This window comes from Amphibalanus amphitrite, unplaced genomic scaffold (genome assembly GCF_019059575.1).
Source record: "Amphibalanus amphitrite isolate SeventyFive unplaced genomic scaffold, NRLGWU_Aamphi_draft 000007F_arrow, whole genome shotgun sequence".
Classification (NCBI taxonomy): Eukaryota; Metazoa; Arthropoda; class Thecostraca; order Balanomorpha; family Balanidae; genus Amphibalanus; species Amphibalanus amphitrite.
In genome coordinates this window covers 546,852-567,314 of record NW_024881503.1, presented here as the reverse complement: position 1 = coordinate 567,314, position 20,463 = coordinate 546,852, and the positions used below count along the sequence as shown (strand labels likewise).

At 45.9% G+C, this 20,463-nt stretch overlaps 1 protein-coding gene across 1 annotated transcript; it reads right to left on the bottom strand.

Annotated features, from left to right (window-relative positions):
- Window positions 1–856: 856 nt before the first annotated feature.
- On the bottom strand, window positions 857–15,384 carry LOC122378572 (elongation of very long chain fatty acids protein 7-like). Its single transcript, XM_043359803.1, has 4 exons — window positions 14,936–15,384; window positions 7,088–7,355; window positions 3,272–3,450; window positions 857–2,598 (listed from the first exon to the last, which is right to left on the bottom strand). The coding sequence occupies exons 1-4, from the start codon at window positions 15,146–15,148 to the stop codon at window positions 2,317–2,319; spliced, it is 942 nt and encodes a 313-aa protein (XP_043215738.1). The 5' UTR covers window positions 15,149–15,384; the 3' UTR covers window positions 857–2,316.
- Window positions 15,385–20,463: the final 5,079 nt, after the last annotated feature.

The following is a 20,463-nucleotide window of genomic DNA, read 5'->3' as shown; positions in this document are numbered from 1 at the left end:
CCATCGTGTACAAACTGTTAACAGTGCAGTTAACTGTTAAAGCACATTGTTCACCATGAGTTTCCATTAACCGCGCTAGTCCGTCTCCGAAATAGGCGACATTGCATCGCCTTATGCATTTATTTAGGGCCTACAAATGTTCTAGCAGCCATTAAAATGTCTCGCAAATTTGCCCAGCGTTAGTATCCAAGCCCGGATATTTGGACGTTTCTTGTTTACAACCTCGCGTTCAGCACGATTTGGGGTTATACTTCGCTAGGTTTGATTATAAATATGAAGCTTGGGTTTCGTGCCAAGTCAGAGACTGCTTTTGAGCAGCACTACGGTTGCTGATCGGATCATGAACTTATGCAGCTAAATAGCTGAGACCTCACACTGGAAGGCGGAATTTGACTCGAGGAATCGTTTCATTTCTCTTGCAATCGGTTTCTATCCATGACCCATGAATAGAACGATTCCTGTCGGGTGACCTTGATTTTGACCCTGAATGCCATGACCTATCATTACGCTCCTTCCTCTGTAATACTTATCTGCAAAGCTGCCGGGATACAATACCGGGCCGTTTCCACACGTTTTTCCACAAGCTGTGAGCCTTTTAGACTTGCGTGACGAAAGATCTCTTCCTCAGCACGTCCCCATCAAGCATCAAGTCACGTTAGCCTTCATCGTATCGGGGTAGCTTTTGCATTCCCTCCCAGGATTTCCGAGCACCAGAAGTCTTTTCTCAGTTCCCTTCCAGTCTTTCTCACCATATCATTTCTTGCTGCACAAGATATGATATGGTCCGTCCGCTGACACAATACCTTTCCATGGGGAGAACCTTTATTCTATATGACCAATGTCGAAAGTTCGAAACTTTTCCTTGCACCGTAACCCAATGTATTGGCAGTGACAGGCACAAGGAATTACACACAATACATTCATGTATTATTCATGGTAGGTACAATTCTGGGCGAGGCCGTCACTTTTGATATACGATGTGGATGGCAAGCTTGAAAAGCTATCTTGGCGCATCTCTGAATGCTGGAGACATGATCATATGTCGACGCATATAAGGGCATTAGTAATTTTGCTCAGTTGCTCACATATTCGCGTCATTGATAGCGATTTTTGTATTCGGCTCATTCCTCTTCACTTGCATGCCGACGCCATTTCTATACGAAATGGGAGAAGCGAACAGGAGTAGATGGTACATGTAAAACGTTTTAAAACTATGCAGGAAGCAGCTTTACGCGAAAGTGAGAAAGCAGGATATTCAAAAGGCTCACTCTGGTAAAACGTGCACGATGTTCTTTTCACCTTTGAATGTATCCCTTGTTCCTGGCATTTACATAGCAGTGGAAAGTGACACGACCTCAGATTGATCGGATGTGTTCTTACGTCTAAAATGGCAACGTCTGAAGACTTAGAATGATCACAAATATTCACAAAACTTGCGCAATTCAGCTTATACACATTGAGCGGACATAATGCGAGAAACTTATTAATGTTTCTATATATTAATGTTTATGTTTTATGTTTATTAATGTTTCATAATGCGAGAAACAGATTGCACGACGCAACAATCTGTCAGTCTAGCTGCAACAAATGAAAAAACATCTATGCAAAGTAGAAAAAGTCCAACCAGCAACTGGCAGCAGACATTCACCAAGAAAACTTTGCACGTCCAATCTCCAGGATGGCAATCGTGCAGCACATTCGTTGAATTGCAGACATATTAGCACAACAGCACTCATTCATCACACTGCTGGTCGGTTGAGCAAACACAAAGCACCCAAATTCGTCGAGTGCCAATCACTAAATGCTACATTGTCCACGCGGCGCGTCTCCGTCACATTCACAGTCTTTCAGCGCGTGTCACTCAGCACACACTACCGACGATGGGCGAATGGGGCGCACGTCGCCACATTTGTCACCCATTCAACCACTCCGCAACGCGATGAAGGCACGGCGCACGCACCTCGTAATGGCCCGCGAACCCCGTTACTGTCTCTCTCTGGTCGCCGATTGGCTGGCCCCACATGCACACAAATACCGCTGGTATTCTGTACTGGTTCAGCCTTTTGCGTAGTTGTCGAAGAACTACGGTTGGTCGCCAGGGCGTTACAGAAGGGCCAAAGCAGGGACCTGATCTAATGCTGGTGCTGACGGCAGAAACCGGCAATACCATCAGCACACGAAACAGCAGCAACATCTGCACTACTATCTACATTTGAGCCATGGCTATTGTCACCCGATTGCGCCCGTGCGCTTCAGCAAGCCTGGCCAAGGACTCCTACACATCCAGAGAGCACCACTCCTTCAGCTGGATCGCGTTCAGCTCTGGTCGGTGAAGCAGCCGACTCCGTAGGTCAGCAGCACGTTCCTCGTCCAGGTGAAGATGTTGACCGGCGCCTTCTTCAGGCTGGTGGCCACGCCGGACGAGCTGGCGACGGTGCCGTTGGAGATGCTGGCAGGGGAGTGGCCGGAGCCGCTCTTGCTGACCACGCCGACGTACGAGCGGATGTAGAAGTTGGCGAAGAGGATGGTGAGCACCACCAGGTAGCTCATCGTCATGGCCGTACTGTACGGAGGCATGCCGCACCGCATGCCGGGACTCTGCGCGAGAGAGGTCACAGGGTTAAAAGAGTTCGCGAGAGAGGTCACTGGGTTACAAGACATCGCGAGAGAAGTTACCCAAGAGACATCGCGAGAGAGATCACGGGTCATTTCCACTGGCCATTGAGAGTTTCAGGCTCAAGGAAGTTGCGCTGAAGGAAATATGGTTTACGCGGAAGAAGTAACATGATGGTGGACATGCCGTAACTGGCCGGGTTAGGATGCAAATGGGAGACGCCCGAGATGGGACAGCCCCGGAGATGCCCATGTGACTTTTAAAATGGATGGATGAATACATTAGCATCGAGAACCGCTACTGCACCAGTCAGCCGTGTTTAACGACGTGGAGATTGGACATGCCGCTAGTTCAAGTTCAGGGGACTTGGTCTACAGCCAAGTCTAAACAGGGTCATGAAGGCCATGGCTCCTTCATTCGCATAAACATATGCCTGTTGAACTGAAGCCTACAACAACTTAGAGTCATCCATACTAACAGGAAACAGTTGTCGGGCAGCTGCTAAGTAATGACATGGTACAAAAACTTAGGGCGGTGAAAACTTACTCATGCCGAATAACATTTCTCGTCTAACTGCCCTGGCAGAGAATGGCTCGGGGTCACCATTCGATTAGTTAATCACCACAGAAATATCCTCATCTTGTCGTATCTACTGACCTGGATAAGAAGCGCCATGAAGAGGATGATGGCGAACTGAGTGAGCTGAAGCTGGGTGAGGTAGCGCTTCCACCACAGGTAGGGCCGCACGCGCGGACCCAGGCTGGCCAGCAGGTAGTAGCTGTACATAACGCAGTGCACGAAACTGTTGAGCGCGCCCGGGATCCAGCACGAGCCGCCTGTTGAAACAGATAAGAGGTGGAGGTTAGCCAAGTGAGGGACTTAATAATACGTACGTACTGACGTGCTGTTTCTATCCAGCTGAACGCTCTGGCAAGAAAGTGATCAAGCATCATCTTCTGAAATAAAAGTGAGCTACAGCTGACAGGTTAGATTTCATCTGAAGAGAAATTATGACGAAGACCAAGTGTGCGACCCCATGCATCCAGTAGGATTTCGAAGCTTAGGGCATGAAACGGGCTTTAGTAGAAACATCCAAAGAAATGTGATTAAAAGTCGGCATTGGCTTTTCGCTATTAGTGCTCTGCACGAAACTTGTAATCTTTCGGAAGTAAGCCAAATGCCAGTCAAAGGCGCTGGTGCATTCACTATAGTGCAGCAGCGCGTGCACAGGTGGAGGATTTGCGAAAACTGCCGGGCTCCGATGGATGATGACCAGTCTGACGTGCCGGTAAGTCCCGATGTAACGGGATTTAAAATCGCTCGCCGTTCACTGGGGTCAAAAGGGACAAAGAACTGGTCAATGACATTCAGGAATGGGCAATGGACATTGGACATACATTCAAATTAGTTGAAATGCTACGCTTACTTCACTCCAGCAATCTTTTCTTATTTAGCGAGAGTTTCGCAGTTTTAAAGATAATAACTATGGTTTTTGGCTTTTCGCAGTTCGAACAATAAAAATAAGCATGGAAACCACATAGGTATTTCTGCACACAGGTCAATTGTAATATTCAGCAATGTGTACCAAGTATTCGGCATATCAGGCAAAAAAACAATCAACTTAACCCGGTAGTTACTGGGGTATTTCGCCACACACCACTTGCTGGGGAGGGGAGGGGCGTTAAACGTCCCAGCCGATAGCTTGAGAACCAATAAGCGCAGCGAAACGGGCGAGGTGTCAAACGAAAGGACGCGACGAGACACTTCTAATGAGTAATTCAAAAAGTTGAATTTCGAGGTCAAGGGTCGGGGCAATGTCAGGTCAAACACCTGAAATTGGGCTTTCAGTAGCATGGACTTTAGAACCTCGCACTGGGCGTCTCTCGTCATAAACTTTGACAAGATTGTGCAAAATGTTTCATATAAGTGCTAAACGAGTTTCGGATTGATGCAATATTCAGTTTAACATAGGTCAGGGTCAAGGTCAGCCGTCAGGCTAGACTTATATGCCTAGACTTATTCCTGGGTGACTTAATTGCTTATAAGCCTGCTTTGTCATATTATCAGAGAGCATCATCGCTTAAAACACTGAAATAAATTCATGAAATGAAGATATTTGCTGTAAAAGAAATTAGGTGCAGATTTGGTCAAATCAGGTGCATTCGCCGGATAGCCCGTCGTGAAAATGGCTAATATGGTATGACGCATGACTTGGTGTAGTAGAACACACCACTTACTTCTAGCATTTACGACTGATTCCTTCCAAATTACTTGCAGCTAATACGCAACATAATCTTCGTCTGTCAGTGTTCGTTGCGGAGTTCGTAACCGCAGCCATCAAGGTAATTCCGCACATTGGCAGACAGTGAAGGTCAGACGCCTCGTCAAAGATTCCATAAACGAGAGGATATCATTCGGATGACGTCATTCATATTCTCCTGTTGATGCTGTTGCCATAATGACATCGTCTCGGTTTGCTTCTAACCAGAAACTATAAGACGTAATGTCTCGCGCTTCGTACTTGAAGAGCGTTGTGAATTACATTATTTTTTTTCTTGCGTTTACAGGGAAGCGTAAAGTTGAGTGATGTTGAGTGATTGAATCCAAGCTAATAACGGTCTGCATATAATGCGCGACAGGCGGGTACATTATGCTAAATCTGGCGCAACATGTAAAAAACGTCTTGCGAGAGAGAACACTAATAGCTGCAAATCAACGACAGTGCAGCACGAAAGTGAATGCGACAGACAAGTTTTGCAAGCATACCTTCTGCAGAAGTGAACGGGAATCGAAGGGCCCCAGCAACTGTGCTGGTACAGAGCAATTTTATAGAGATCCTCGGTGGCAGGTAGTGCGCACAAATGGAAATTTATTCGTTTTAATTAGAATCGGTGGTGATAGTGAAAAAGCATGTCACTTCTTCAACGAATTAATTTTAGCCTGAAACAACACGCTACAACTTTCTACCATTCATTCATGAAAATGTCTCTACTTTCAGGGCCCTTAGCAATAATAAACATTCCATTGATGGGTCTCCACAACAGAAAAGGCTTCCAAATTTCAACAAAACGGATTGTATCTCCGGCTGCTTATTCTTCGAGTGCTCACGTAACGTACACCGGTCTGTCTTGCTCAGATTAATCGGGTCAAGGCTGACTGGAAATGGCCGGATAAGGCCTCTGTGCGGCTTTGATTGCCACACGGGTGGTGCAGAGACGCCTTGTGAAGCACCGCTCCTCATCGTCACCCAATCCGATCGCGTCGCGGCAGAAGACCCCGGCCATTCCGCGATGCGCGCCGCCGCCGGCCCTGACCGGGCGCATCTGCACGCGCCGGCAGTCGCGGTGTCCCCTTGTCCGTGTGTCACCGCCGCTGCAGTTGCCGTGGCAACCGACAGCACCTGTGACGCAATCGGGCACTTTCACATTCAGCAGACTGCCGAAATGAGATGCGGCGACGTCCGGTCGGACACCGCTGCAGCGGTACCCGACCCACAGAGGAACATCGCCGCACATGACAGCTCGAATGGAACATGGGCTACGATGACCTTGTCGCCTTATGCGGCACGAGCGTCGTGGCAGAAGACTGAGTGGTCGGATGGGTATGCCGTACGGTGGCGTGCCTCCCATGACACGTGCTGGGAAGGTGTCGAGCCAGAGGTTCCGACTCCGGGGCCGATTGGTGTGCAGGCCACGGACATTTTCTCCCTTACTGTGGTGAGAAGACCGCCGTTGCACCACTATTGCATATGACGGCATTGCGGCTCATAGGGTGCGCCAGAGAAAGGAAGGTGCATATGTTTATACCGCTGCACGATCAGGGAATATAGGGGCATTGCAAAATGATTAGAATTGTTTTCCAGTCCTGCAACTTTCGGAACGGAAGAAGGGTGATTGATCAAGATGATGACCCGCCGTCTCGGGTAGCATATTGTAAAAAGGGAAACTCTTGACAAGGATGAGCCTGACTTACAACAGGCGCATTCATAGTGAATGCTAACTACGTTCGGATAGTCAAATGTTCGCATGATAGTAGATATTGCTTGATCACCATGAAGCTTGTGTTATGTAAGCTCCAGTCAATGGGAGGCAATATGCAACACTTGTTCAACATTTGTTGAACTTCTCTGTTGCTTTCACTTTCGAGCCACTATCGTTATTTGCAGCTAATAATGTCCTCTTACAATACGTTTTTGTTGCTGCATCCCCTGTAGCATTTTATCAACATCAAACCAACATCGTAACAGTTCTTTTTTCGACAGGCATCCGGGCATGATAATTGGATAGATTACTGTGAAGTGTGAATACATAACGATGTGCAGCTACGCACTCTTGAAATAACTTACAATGTCTGGTTGCAGCACCTAGGACTAGCTTCGTTACCTTCCGCAAAGGCGAGCAATTAACTTCTCCTTTGGCTCTAGTAAGACCTTCTGAAGGCCACACTCGGTTGCCGGATGACCCAGCGACTTACCGGGGAGGTAGAGGGTGCAGATCCACCAGCCGGACGCCATCGACCCGTGATGGTAGACGTGCAGGTATGTCATCCGCTTGTTGTCCTTCTTCAACACCAAGAACACCGTGTCCAGGAAGTCAACCAGCTTGCTGACGTGGAAGAGCCAGCAGGCGTTGACCAGCCGAAGGGAGACGGGGTCGGGCGTGACCTCGACGGGCGCACAGGCCCAGCTGTGCCGCGGACGGCTGGCCAGGAACTCCCACATCATGTACCCGCTGAGAATCACCTGAGGGACGGAGCACAGGTCAGGTAGCAGATCAGGTCACGGGTCGCGGTACAGGTTAGGGGACAGATCAGGTCACGGGTCGCGGTACAGGTCAGGGGACAGATCAGGTCACGGGTCGTGGTACAGGTCAGGGGACAGATCAGGTCACGTGTGGTGGTACAGGTCAGGTGGCAGATCAGGTCACGTATCGTGGTACAGGTCAGGGGACAGATCAGGTAACGTATGGTGGTACAGGTCAGGTGGCAGATCAGGTTACGTATCGTTCTGTAGGTCAGGGTACAGATCAGGTCACAGTACAGCGTAGATGCAAGAGCACAGGTAGCGGGGAGGTAACCCGTAACACTAAAAGTTGGAGGAGCACAGGTCAGGTCAGATATGAGATACCTTCGAGACAGACCAGGTTAGCCTTTGGATTACAGGGCGGAGTCAGACTAAGATGGCTGCCACAGCACAGCTCGTGTCGCGTTGTCAGTACAGCAGTTAAAACTTAAACACGGTGTGCATGTTCATACAACGCAAAAATGGTTTAAAAATTAACTATAAAATTGCTAAAATGCAATAAAACCAGTGGCGGATCCAAGGGGGCAAAATGGGCATTTGCCCCCCCCCCCCCCCTCCAAACAGCATGATTTTAACATTACGCCTATGGACGATGCATGGAAAGAATCGATAAATTTCTATGGTTTGCCCCCCAAAAACTCTGAGCTGGATCCGCCTCTGAATAAAACTGAGCACATCTACTCTTTTTGTCTCGTGATTCACCTCGGTGGGTTACAAAATAAACGACTCCTCCTGAGCTCGGTTGGATGTAATGGGTTTGACGTAATCTATTGCATAAGCACAGAGCATTGGGCATGCGCTGCTCAGTGGTCATTCCAGTATGACACTGGAAGCCAGGAAAGAAGTCAGGCCACATTTGAACAGCCGCATAACCTAACCACTAGTTGATCCAGCAAAAAGGAAATTAACGCTGTAAGGGCCAAGGGGAGGGGCACTTCATTAAAGGGACCCTCCCACCTTCAAAAAAGTTAATGAATTGGCATAAAAGTGATGTAGCGTGAATCACAAAGAGCGAAAATGAACATCTACCAAATTTTACCGGAAAATATTCAACCGTTTTCGAGATATAAGACTTTTATTTTTGTTTACTTTTTGGGAACTCCGCTGTTTCTATGACGTCACATAAAGGTTTTCTTTACGTCGGCATTTGGAAGCAATAATTTGGTATCAAAGTGCGACAAATATTGCGCGAATGATGCGTTTATCTTATCAAGGTCAATATATGATGGCCAACAAAGGATTCCAGGACAATTCTTCTTATGGCATTTTTTCGTATCGCAATTCTTCGTCTGCAAATCTTCGTCAGGGCATTTATTCGTATCGCATTACTTTGTCTCGCATCAGGGTATATGAAAATCGGCTCGCATTTCTTCTTCAACGCAAATATATGCAAGAGTAAGCATTGATGGACAAATAAATGCACCGACGAAGATTTGTAGACGAAGAAATGCGGACGAAGAAATGTCATGCGAGGATTCGTTCGGGTACCATGACATTTATGTGATTTCAATGTCAAGGTTCACAGCTGATCTGCTAAATCAAGCCAAGAATCCAAACTATCAAAAAACTATAAATATTTGTTTGTCTGTCACAGAGGTCTCAAGCAATATAAGGTTGACATATGTTGAATCAAAAATCTACTGCCACAACTCACATCTCCTGCCTTAGTTTATCATTGTTGTTTTAACTTGCTTTCAAGAGAAACAGAAGCCAGTATCTGATATCACTTCAGATGATTGTTTCAAGATCTGAGTTCAAATGGAATTAAAAGCAAGATCAAGATGAAACAGGGATTATTGCTGTTAAAGTAGTTTGGCCATGATACAACAGGCACATAAATCATTAGCCAAATCAAATACTGGTTGGTTTGTCAAGATGTTTGTTGTCTGTCGTCTGTCGAGCTGCTATGAACACTGAATGCTCTCACTCTTACTTTAAAGAGAGTAGTTTAAGTTGAATGGTAGTGAGCTGTAATTAGACAAAGCAGCTATTCAGTGCTCACATCAAGCCAGGCTAGGAAATGGCATCAACTGTGGTGGGAGGAAGCAGGTTCGACAGGCCTATGTTGTAAACTTCTGTTGTGTCTTGTGTTTGATCAACTGATGTTTTCTGCTCTGTTTTGTGCAGTGATAGTAGCAGGTAACTGCATGCTTGTCAAATTATGTGAATAAACGAATTCATAACATTGCATTTTTCTCTCCATGCAAGGAACAAGTAAGATGTTGTAGAAAATGTAATAGAGGGCTGCATTGCTGATTTCATGCACTTTATCAGAGCTTTATTTAGAATTGCTTTCCTGAAAGCTACACACAGGCCACAGCACTGAAATTCACAATGTCATAGCTTTTGGCAGAAAAAAAGAAAAGACTTGCCTAGGTAAAATTGGCTGAAAGTATGGCAGAGCAGGTCTTGATGCGTATGCCCATCCGTGTGCTTGCCGAAGCCGAACTGACTGCAACACATTAACTCTGACCCACCATGGTGGCTGGCATATCCTGAACTTTCACCACTCTAAACAAGACAACTTTCAGCCCTCAGCATTGTATTAAAACACTGTACATGGCAGTTGACACTCAAAATTTGTTTCAGTGCCATCCACGGACAACATCAGTCGCCATTCACCAGGCCAGTAAAAACAGAATAGATAATAGCTTCAAACCCATGTAGTCAGAGTTACTAGGTCTGCACCTCAAAACAAAATCCAGGTGACATTCACCACGCCAGTAAAAAAAAACAGGTAGGTACTTAGGTAACGTAACAGCTTCAAATCTGGTAGCATGTTGGTCGGACTTAACACTACCATATGTACATGGAATAATATGATACCAAACAATAGTGCAACCATTCTGGACAACAAAAGTGTATGATAAAATTAATTTAGAATACTTTGGCAGCATGATTTACAAGCACAGGCAGGTGTTACCTACCAGCCTTCTCAATGCTCGTAAAACCAACATTGTAGTTTTGATTTTACCTTACATGATAACACACTTGGCTGCAATGGCACATTTAATTTAACACTGTGAAAAGACCAGTTATAACCACTTCACAAGCACAATTGCACCTCATGCCGACATCCTTCTCCAAAAACAGTCAGCAGCGTCTTTCGTCAAAACTGGAAGATCAATCCCCTTTCAACTGTTAACATCAAAAATATTTCTTCATGGTGTGATCTCCTATGGAAACCTTGCGGGAAAAGAATTAATGTCAATTGTCAGCTCTTCAAATTTCTTTGGACTTAAACTTGCAGTACCATATCCAGTTTCCTTTGATATTTTGTTTTTCATTCCATGTTGAAGTTGAACACCAAGCTCCAGATATAGCAGGCAGCTTGATCATCTTCGGCCTTGGTATAATATCAGTCCAAGTTCCAGTGGTGGGTATCTTCTAATATTCAAATTAAAATGAAAAGCAATAGGCTTTCTCAGCGCCGACGACGGATTTCACGTTGATAAAAAAGGGAGCTCATAGGGCCTTGGGGAGCTCAAGGTCAGCAAAACTCGGGTTCAAGGAATGGCGGGCGTTGAAATGACTGCTGACGTCATCAACAAACCGCTAATGGTTAAGAGATAGGGACTAAGCTGGTCCCACCCTGCAAGTAAAGGGAAGAAATTTCTTGAACACCATAAAGCTGCGGGGGTTGCGACCAGGATAAATGGTGGTTTCTGAGCCTGGCCGCAAACTTGGCTATCTCAACTCAAAACTAATGTTAAGGTGGGATGGTCCCTTTAAAAGGCTATACAATGTTAAAAACTTTTCAAATTCCACTTTCGTATGCGTTGTTGTATAGCTTGAATGATTATTTTCCAATTAAACTTGTTTAGGTATCTTTCTACGCGAAGGCAAAAAAAAGTATAGACGCTGCAAGAGTGGCAAACGTCTCAATTCCCCTTGGCCTGCCAGTGAATAAAGTAGTGTGGCATGCACTCACTACAGAATCACGCTTATGAAGACGACTATGGCGATTAGGAAGATAATGAGAAGATACCAGACGATGCTGGAGCAGATATCGCAGGATGAAGTCCTTGCGAGTCCCAAGGCCGGCCACATGTGTCCGTGAGAACTCAAGTTGCTCGCGATAACCGGCATGTGACTGCGACCAACGCATCAGATGGGTGTGAGAATACCGAGGGGTGTTGATAGCACTGCACGATAAATTATGCAAATGTTAACATTTATGCAAAGAAATCGGTTACAGATGTAGAAACCGTTGGGCAATGTTGAAAAAATTGGTTACGGTAAAAGTGACTCATGAAAATACTGAGATGCAGGATTTTCTTTAAAAAAGAAGTCATGCTGAAACACTAACCTCTGAACAAAACATCGGATCCAATGGGATACCACTGAAACATTGCTTTGGGTGAACGTGGACCAGTGTTCGCCATGGGCCGGGCCAGCCCAATGGGCCATGGGCTGGGCTGGGCTACGGGCTGGGCTGGGCCCTCAAATAAGAAGGATCGATGGGCTGTCGATGGGCTGGGCCAAGAACTGTAAAGTGGAGTCAGGGGCTTGCGACTGAGACAAAAACTATAACTTCATAGGTTATTTCTGTGCAAGACTCAAAAACGAGTTAATAAAGCACGCATGCAATGTGCATTGTGCATGCTGCTCGCAAAAGATTGTTTCTTTGCTACCTTTGAATACCTGTGTGGTGTCAATAATCTTTAATCCATTCATTTTTGATGGGCTGGGCCGGGCTGGGCTTTGACGTTTTTACCATGAATGGGCTCGGGCTGGGCCGGGCTGTGAACCCATGGGCCTGGGCTGGGTTGGACTAAGGATTTTGCGGCCCGTGGCGAACACTGACGTGGACATCCTCTTAAGGTTACTGTAAAAATGTTAAACGCTGTTGCAAAATGAATCAATTTTAAGTATATCAATTCTGGACCATTTACAGCCGGATAGTGACAAGACCAAAATAGCCCAAACTCTTCATCCAACGTCAGACCTTGAACGCACAGTGGGTAGGTATACACAACAGACAGCTTTGGAACGATTTTCCTAAGATACATTACCAGCGCCATGTTGCGCATTTTTAACAACATTAACAAATATCTAACCACAAACCGTTGATCGGGCTTTTGGTTGTCGCTAACACCCATGTCCTGTTGCTGCTAATCGGGAACACAGCGCCATAGCGGCTTGGCGACAGTCGCTGGGAGGGTAGACTGTGCCGCACTACACAGTCATGCGGTACAGCCTACCCGGCAGGCGTCGGGCGCTGGCATGAACGGACGCCAGTCTCAGGCGCTAGGTGAACATCGTTAGTTTCTTACTATGCACATTAGGCATAGTAAGAAAAGGCATATTTTCGGCACTTTGGAGGGCAGCATAGGCCGGCTACACAAGCACTATCAGATATTGATGGGCTGGATGTTATCAAGTGCGGTTGAAATGTTTGGTTAACACCTAATACATTAACTATAAGCGATAATTGACGACCAGTTTAAGGGCGTCCTATTGTTGCACTGGGTATCTACTTCGATTTATTCTTACATTAGTTTCAAACATATTTTCAGTGGACGTCTTAGCGACGGCCTGTAAATGTGCACCATGTCTGCTCGTCAAATAGGTAACCTTCCCTTGGATTAGCGCCAGTTGCAAAGCTCCCCGTCTTACTCATGGAATGCACATAATCAGAAATTCTCAAAGACCTCCAGATGCCTGTTTCAGGCGACGAACGGGTTTTTAGCATGCCTTTAATCCGGTGTTTTAGGTCGCGTCCTTCATATCGGCCCACGGCGTGATCGCTGGTGACAATGAACAAGATTTGCCGCCGGTCGGGGTTAGGCCCGTTTTCCCTTGACCTGGCGCCTAGACAGCTATCATGATTATCGAGATGTTACAGGCAAAAAGTGCTCTATTACCCGCTATAAGACGGTGTTCACGCGGATTATTTTGCACAAAACCTGGCTAAACGTGCAGGCATTGTGAAACGGTCAGCGAACAAGATGATTCCCTGATGGCCTTATCAGAACTGATTCTTCAAGGGCAGAACGGGCTTGATTGGTTCCCATGTAACGCAGTGTAAGTCAATTGTTCTACAAAACGGGACTGACATTACTGTGATAAAACACATCCTGAAATTAAGCTTACATGATCATCTTATTCACCAATTGCATCGAAATGAGTATCACCAGCGCTAAAGCATTGACACCAACGATGAGCAATTACAAAATGTAGCTTACTTTTCAACCGTATATAAGTGTTAAGTAGTTTGCACTTTTGGCACTGTCCATTCAAACACGCATATCACCCCGTTAAAGCCACTGCAATTTAAATGGGTATCGCCTCCATTTGGATGTCTATAAGATGGGCTGAAGGATCACACCACAGATTATCCAGATGCGTAATTTGAACATCATGTGCTATTACAGTTTTGTTACATGATAACATTTCGAGCGTCCTTCACGTGCCACTTGCGTTTAACATTAAGGCGAGCAGTAATTAGACCGATAGAGGAATGAGAAATCAGCTTTAAAATGATAATCTTCCTCCCTTTGTACTGTGCGTTAAGGACAGATAATACTTGATGACACAATGTTAACTAGATCACGTCACTATAATCCAGTGTTGCAAATGAGTCCGAATCTGATCTTGCGAAAAACGACAGCGATAATTGTTTCAGACTGTATCAATTCATTTACTTTCAAGTGATTTCATAGAGGCTACGATGAAAGTGTTAAGTGCTGCAGCGATGCATTCAATCAACAATTTTTCCATCAGTGCAACTGGTCAACATTTTTCTCAGGTCCTCGATTGTGGTAGCATTAGCAAGTAATCCCTTAGGACGGCTTGTGTACTCAGGTAAAAATGTTGATGCGCACTTGCCTGCACTGTTGCTAGCATGACTGATGACGACGGGCATGCGATAATCAGATTCTACAATAACGAACATAATACCCAGCATCATGATCCACTATCAAAGACAGCATATGTTGCCCTTCATCTAATGCTTCTTGTCCGTAGTCTGCCAGATGTTGCAAAGTATTGAAATTATCTCACCATGTGAAGTCAAGTGTTTCAATGTAGCAGGAAATGTTTTATCAGGCAACTGCAGCGTGAACATTCCTGCTCCCGTTTAGCTGGTAATTGATAAATGCCAATTTCTTTTAATTCGTAATTTAGAGCTATTGCTTTACAAGTTGATGAAAAGTTCCTAACATATTAAAACACAATTTTAACTACCTATTCGCCATTAAATTTACAACAACTCGTATGCAACGAACAGTGGAATAGGATCAGAGGTTTGACAAAGTCAATTGGCTATATCTGCAGAAATGTAAGTATGTGTTGATTGGAAAGGTAGGTTCACGCATCGATATTTGTTTGCTTACATTTTCGTATGTTTCAGTATGCTGCACTTGAATCGTCAGTGCATGGATCATAAAGTCAGGCCCATAACAAATCCAGAGACTGTCGAGGAAAAATCAGCTTTCAAAATCACGCTTTGATATCGCAATCAATGATGAGTAAATCAACAACTGACGATGCAATCTCTGCTCTGGCGTTGTGCCCACCTGTCCAATGTTGTAGAGCATCATGGTGAGTCGCAGCGGCGGCGTTGGTCGGTTTTTCATGAAGCGCGGTCCGTAGCCGACCAGCACCAGGTAGGCAGCTAGTGCGATCCCCAGGGGCACAGGGGAGGCCTGCATCAGGTAGTCCCTGGTGCGCGGATCCCTCCGCTGTATCAGGCCGTCCAGCAGCTGCGAAAACGACTCCGGCGGGGCCATGGCGACGGTGTGGGGGTGTCACAGCGGCGGCAGCGCACGACTGCACCTGGCCACTCTCGGCAGACGACTGGTGACCGGTGGGTACCGGTCTCGGCTCGGGCGGCTGACCCGGCCGACCGGGGGGCGGGGCGGCAGCACCCGCCGCCGCCGGCAGACGCCGAGGTCACTGTCAGCCGCGGACCCCGGGGGGCGGGGGCAGACGCCAGGACCGGTCCCCCAGACGTCAGATGCGGTCTGCCGTGACCGCGCAGCTTACGACGGGAGTCAGGAGGGCAGGGAACTCGGCACGATGGCCAGCGACACGCAGACGTGCGGCAGCGGTTTTGGTGGCTTCGAAGTAGGTGTCGGTGTGATCAAATGAAGGACGGAGCGCAAAACAGATCGCTTCTTATGGCAGGGGATTCCATCTGCAGTCTCCTAGCTAGTGTCCAGCATGTTGTGAAAATTCGCCGCTAAGAACCAATCACTTTGACTTTGGAAAGAGCATGAAAAGAAGGCAATGGAGGGTAAGCTCCACTTCCAACGGTACCAAAAAAGTCATAGTGAGTAAGACAAAATGAGCTGAAAATGTTAAGACATTTTAGGCAATACCTATGTGATGCTGGTGAACTTGGAGTTTCGGCAAGAAAGAATAATGGGTCACGGAGAGACATCTAACGAACATGCAAATAGGCGCAAGGGAGGAGGAGAAAGAGGAGGAGGGGATAGAGAGGGAGAAAGGGAGAGCGAGAGAGAGGAGAGAGAGGTAGAGAGAGATAGAGATAGAGAGAGAGTGAGAGAGACAGTGAGAGAGAGAGAGTGAGAGAGATAGGGAGAGAGAGAGAGAGAGGGAGAGAGAGGGAGAGAGAGAGAGAGAGAGAGAGAGAGAGAGAGAGAGAGAGAGAGAGAGAGAGAGAGAGAGAGAGAGAGAGAGAGAGAGAGAGAGAGAGAGAGAGAGAGAGAGAGAGAGAGAGAGAGAGAGAGAGAGAGAGAGAGAGAGAGAGAGAGAGAGAAGCATTAGGGGACAACGCGAATACGCATATCCTCGCCTACCTACATAGACGGGTTTTCCTTGAACTGTAGAACTCCTTTGATCAAGTTTGAGTTTAAGGTGATGCGTTATGTAATTTGCACCTACGAATTGCAGATCAAAGGTATGGGGCAGCATTACACGCATAGCACATATCTTGATTTTTATGGTTGCACAACCAGCTTAGATCTCTTCATTATGTAACTAGTCCACAGAGGTTAAGTAATAAAGTGCATCGATGTTAAAGATCAAAACACAGGAAAAACCTCACCAGTTGAGATTTCCAAGCCTGAGCTTGCAGGGTACGTACGAGTTCACCGATTTTTGCCAGAGACGTCGTATGTCACATTGCGAAGTGTACATAAAGATGTGTTCTTCGGGTCGCCTTATTGGTCCTTATCTTTCCAGATATACAAGATATACATTTTGGTAGTCGTTATTGGCTGTTATTGTTCTGTACATTGTATTGGGATATAAATTTTCATGTACCGAATGCTAGCCTGATAGGCGGAGCTTATATTCATCCTTTGATTTTATGAATGAGAAGCGGAGTAGAATCACGATAATTTGTATTTATCTCTTTTTATGAACGAGAAGCAGAGTAGAATCACGATAATTTGTATTTATCTCACTAAAGGCTTAACCTAAGATCAAAGATCTAATAATCAATAGTTTTTCGTATGCTTTGGAAGCAACAATAAATCTAAGAGTCGCAGCATACTAATTCTCTCCATTGCAATCAATGTGGACTGCAGCAGATGTCGTCGTGTTGAAATCACATTTCACGGGGCGTGCCGTCTGTGAGACGAATATCTGGTATCGCTGACCACAATGAGCATTGGGTTAGGACGGTTAGCTCATACTGACATGTACAGACGCCGCAGCCAAGGTGTATGACGGTAAATCTACGCCAGCGCGCACTATGCAGTCAGACGACGGGAAGTGTTACTGGTAACGTAAGTTTCTTAACGACGTTTTTGTTTTGCAGAGCCGTGTCATTGTGTAATGATCTTACAACACTGATGAAGTGCCTAGGGAAGCTAGCTATGCGAGCGACTGCTGATTGAAAAGATGTTACCATGAACAGAAAAAATGCGTTGTGAATAAGTCTGTTTGATGACAGCGCGTGCTTCGGGATCGCGTCACAACTGCTTGATGGTGTTCATGTTTATAAACATGAGGATCATGAGTATCCTTGTAAATCTTTGATTCAACTATCCTTTTCAGAGTTTGCCTCATAACATAAATTCTCTATGAGCGTTGGGCTTGTCAGGGATAGTCAAAAGTGACTAGTGACTAAAATCAAGGTTGAAATCCGGATAGTAATTTGGGCTCAAGCACAGGCATGATACATCTGGAATGTCGAATTTCCATAAGGTGAGCAGTACCTACCCTGCTTTGGAAAAACCAGGCCGCGCCTAGATTGTCGTTTATAATCTCGTCACGCACTTGAACATGGATTTCAATGTATCAGTCCAGCTTATATACGAATCCTGGCCAAATAAGGCACCATGTGCTCACGTCAGCTAAGGAAGGGCCTAGTTTGGGCTGGGGAAAGGCGCTGCTAGCTCGCCTGTTCACGCTAAAAGCTGCTTTAGAGCATATGGTGTCGGGAACCGAAGAGATCCACTGTAGATTCTCATCCCAGCAGCTGAATAATTAGCAGCTCATTCAGAGTGATAGCTAGCTGTAGCATTTGGTTGAAACCTTTTGTAGTTGGGCTTTCTAAGCGGCTTGAACTGCAACTTAGAACTGTCAGATTTACAGACCCCGCACTGTCAGGTCTAGAGACTCAGGGCTGTCAGGGATGCGGACTCCTAACAGAGCTGTACGACCCTCACTGTCAGGTCTAGCTACATCGGGCCATATCGGAGCTGCGAACCTCAGACTGACTGAGCTGTAAAATCCAGACTGTTACAGATACAAACTACGGTCTGTCTTTTTATCGACAGTCCGAAATCAATCAGAACAGACTCCGAACTGTCAGAGCTGCGCTCGGCCCCCTACCCGTCATGACTACGGACCTCCATGAGCTATCGTCTTCTGACTTACAAACCACCAATCCTTATGAATCACGGGTTTTCGAACTCTTAAGCCCTACGCAATACGCATGCCTACTGCCAGTGGTATGCCCCACAACCGGAAGCCCAACAGGTTATGCCAGCGCGCAGCTCAGAGAGGATCGATGGCTGCACGAGCTGAAGTGCAGATACCGTGCACGCAGCAATGAAGAAACCAGCGCACCTCGCGCTATCCCCCTTCCCCCATCCCTTCTGCTGTGACGTCATTGTACTGCCGGTTTCTCCCAATTGCGTCATACGCTGCACGTATTTGCTCCATTTATGATATCATCAATGCGTAACCGCTTTTGAATGCTCGAGATCGAGACGGAACTAGCAACGTGCGCATTTGAAGACAAGTCAAATACCTGAAATGACATCATAATTAGCCAGTACAATAGAGATTGTACAAAACAGGACCGTATATTTTGACAAGTATCAAAACTACGCTGAGATTATTGCTTAACTCTTGCTCACCTCATCCAAGCTGACAATGAAAAATCAATTTACAACAGCAAGCTCAGCTTGGAAACCCTCAAAATACCGTAACAAAGAAGGTACTGGTAGGTATATTCAGTGGAGTAAGTGGTCTTCGATCATTGGCATTACTGTCGTTACCGGGCTATCTCTCTGGCCGTCTATAACACAGAGCCGTCTATAGGTATGTATGTATATGTCCATACATAGCCACACATAGAGCTATGTAGATAGAGCTATGTATGTAGATACATAGCTCTATCTATAGGTATGTGCTTACACACCTGTCGAAGCCAGCAGAGCAGTCTGCGACTGGTATGCCAACCAGAAGCTGACCGTTTTCACCAATACGCAGAAGTCATTAAAGCAGTGATGCATGCGACGATCATTTCTGCGCACGGTTATTGCACTCCTCTCAGGGTTTCGTGCTATCAGAATGACATCGAGAAGAAATATGCGGCTATTAGTGGTGATGTGCAGAGTGCACTGTGCAAAAGTTGATGAATTTGAGAGAATTGCAGCAATTTTGGCAGCCAGAAGATGAAATTTGTCTTACTTGAAAAATGATACTTAAAGAGTGCTGATTGAAGGTCACCGCACATCTCATTCACACTGCCGTTAATGCTTACTTTTTGGTAAGAAATTGATAAGTCTTATTTCACTGGTATGTCAGTATGCCAACTGCAGGACTGAGGTTCAGCACCATTTCATAATTTATGATCCGCCATTAGCAGACAGTGGAGTTGATGTATGGACTTTTATGAACACGAATGGACGACACCCACACTGGCGGATCCAGAAAGGCGCTCCTGGACGCTGCGGGGGCATATCCCCAAAAAGTTTCTCCAAATTCCAAAACGATATCGGATTTCGATTCCTTGCGCACTGCTGTGCAGTTCAAAACAAACTCCTCCTAATTGTTTAGTTTTCGTTTTACTCTCGAACAACCGCAAATTTTCGTCGATTTCGGGCACTGTGGTGGTGGTGGTGGTGGGGGGGGGGGGATTTGTCCCGAATGACCCCTGGATCCACCAGTGGACACTCATTTGACCAGTCATTTCACCGCAATTAGAGTAGAGTGGACGCAAAGTGTCAGTTTTCCACATGAACACTTCATATCCTTATTTGATAGTATTATTCACGAATTCAGCTCTAACCAGAGAAATTACAGTCTGAATCAAGAGGGCGAACAGTTTCACAAAACGTGAGAAGTGTCATTATCTCAATTTCATATATTGACAAAATCGCACCAGGATCTATGCGTTTACTAGCTTTGTAATATTTGTCACTGCTCGTTGGCGCCTATCACATTCAAGTTCCTTCTAAGCGATAGCATATTTTTGCAATCGTCTCAATGGTAACGATCAACAGAAGCGTCTGTGAAAAAAAATAGAATGACCTTTGTGACGCCACAGTAGATCTCGGATGAAAATCTAAACAAGAGTTTGTGCCCGTCACTAAGCCTGTTGTGTTTTCATTCCTGGGTAGAGTGATAACGTGTAATTATTCCAATGTGTTATTCCAATGTGTAATACCGCTTATATTGCCATCTTGCAAACAAATAATAATATAACAAGAAGAGGAAAGGAAGGTTCCAGAATGGAACGCTGTTCTCTACTTAATTCCCCAATGGCAGCTGTTTAAAATCCGCACCTTACGCGGTACGCCGTTAACCTTGGCAGTTAACGGATGCCACCGGCAGGTGGGAACCGGTGCCGGCGTGTTTGTGGTTGTGAAAATCCATGCAGATGATACCATGGGGTAAGACA

Bases quoted from the DNA above. Each gene is read 5' to 3' on its own strand.
- LOC122378572 (XM_043359803.1), bottom strand. From the start codon at position 15,148: ATGGCCCCGCCGGAGTCGTTTTCGCAGCTGCTGGACGGCCTGATACAG. The intron at 7,356-14,935 runs GTGGGCACAACG...TCCGTCCCTCAG, and splicing joins TGCTCTACAACATTGGACAG to GTGATTCTCAGCGGGTACAT. The intron at 3,451-7,087 runs GTAAGTCGCTGG...CTGTTTCAACAG, and splicing joins CTGCACCCTCTACCTCCCCG to GCGGCTCGTGCTGGATCCCG.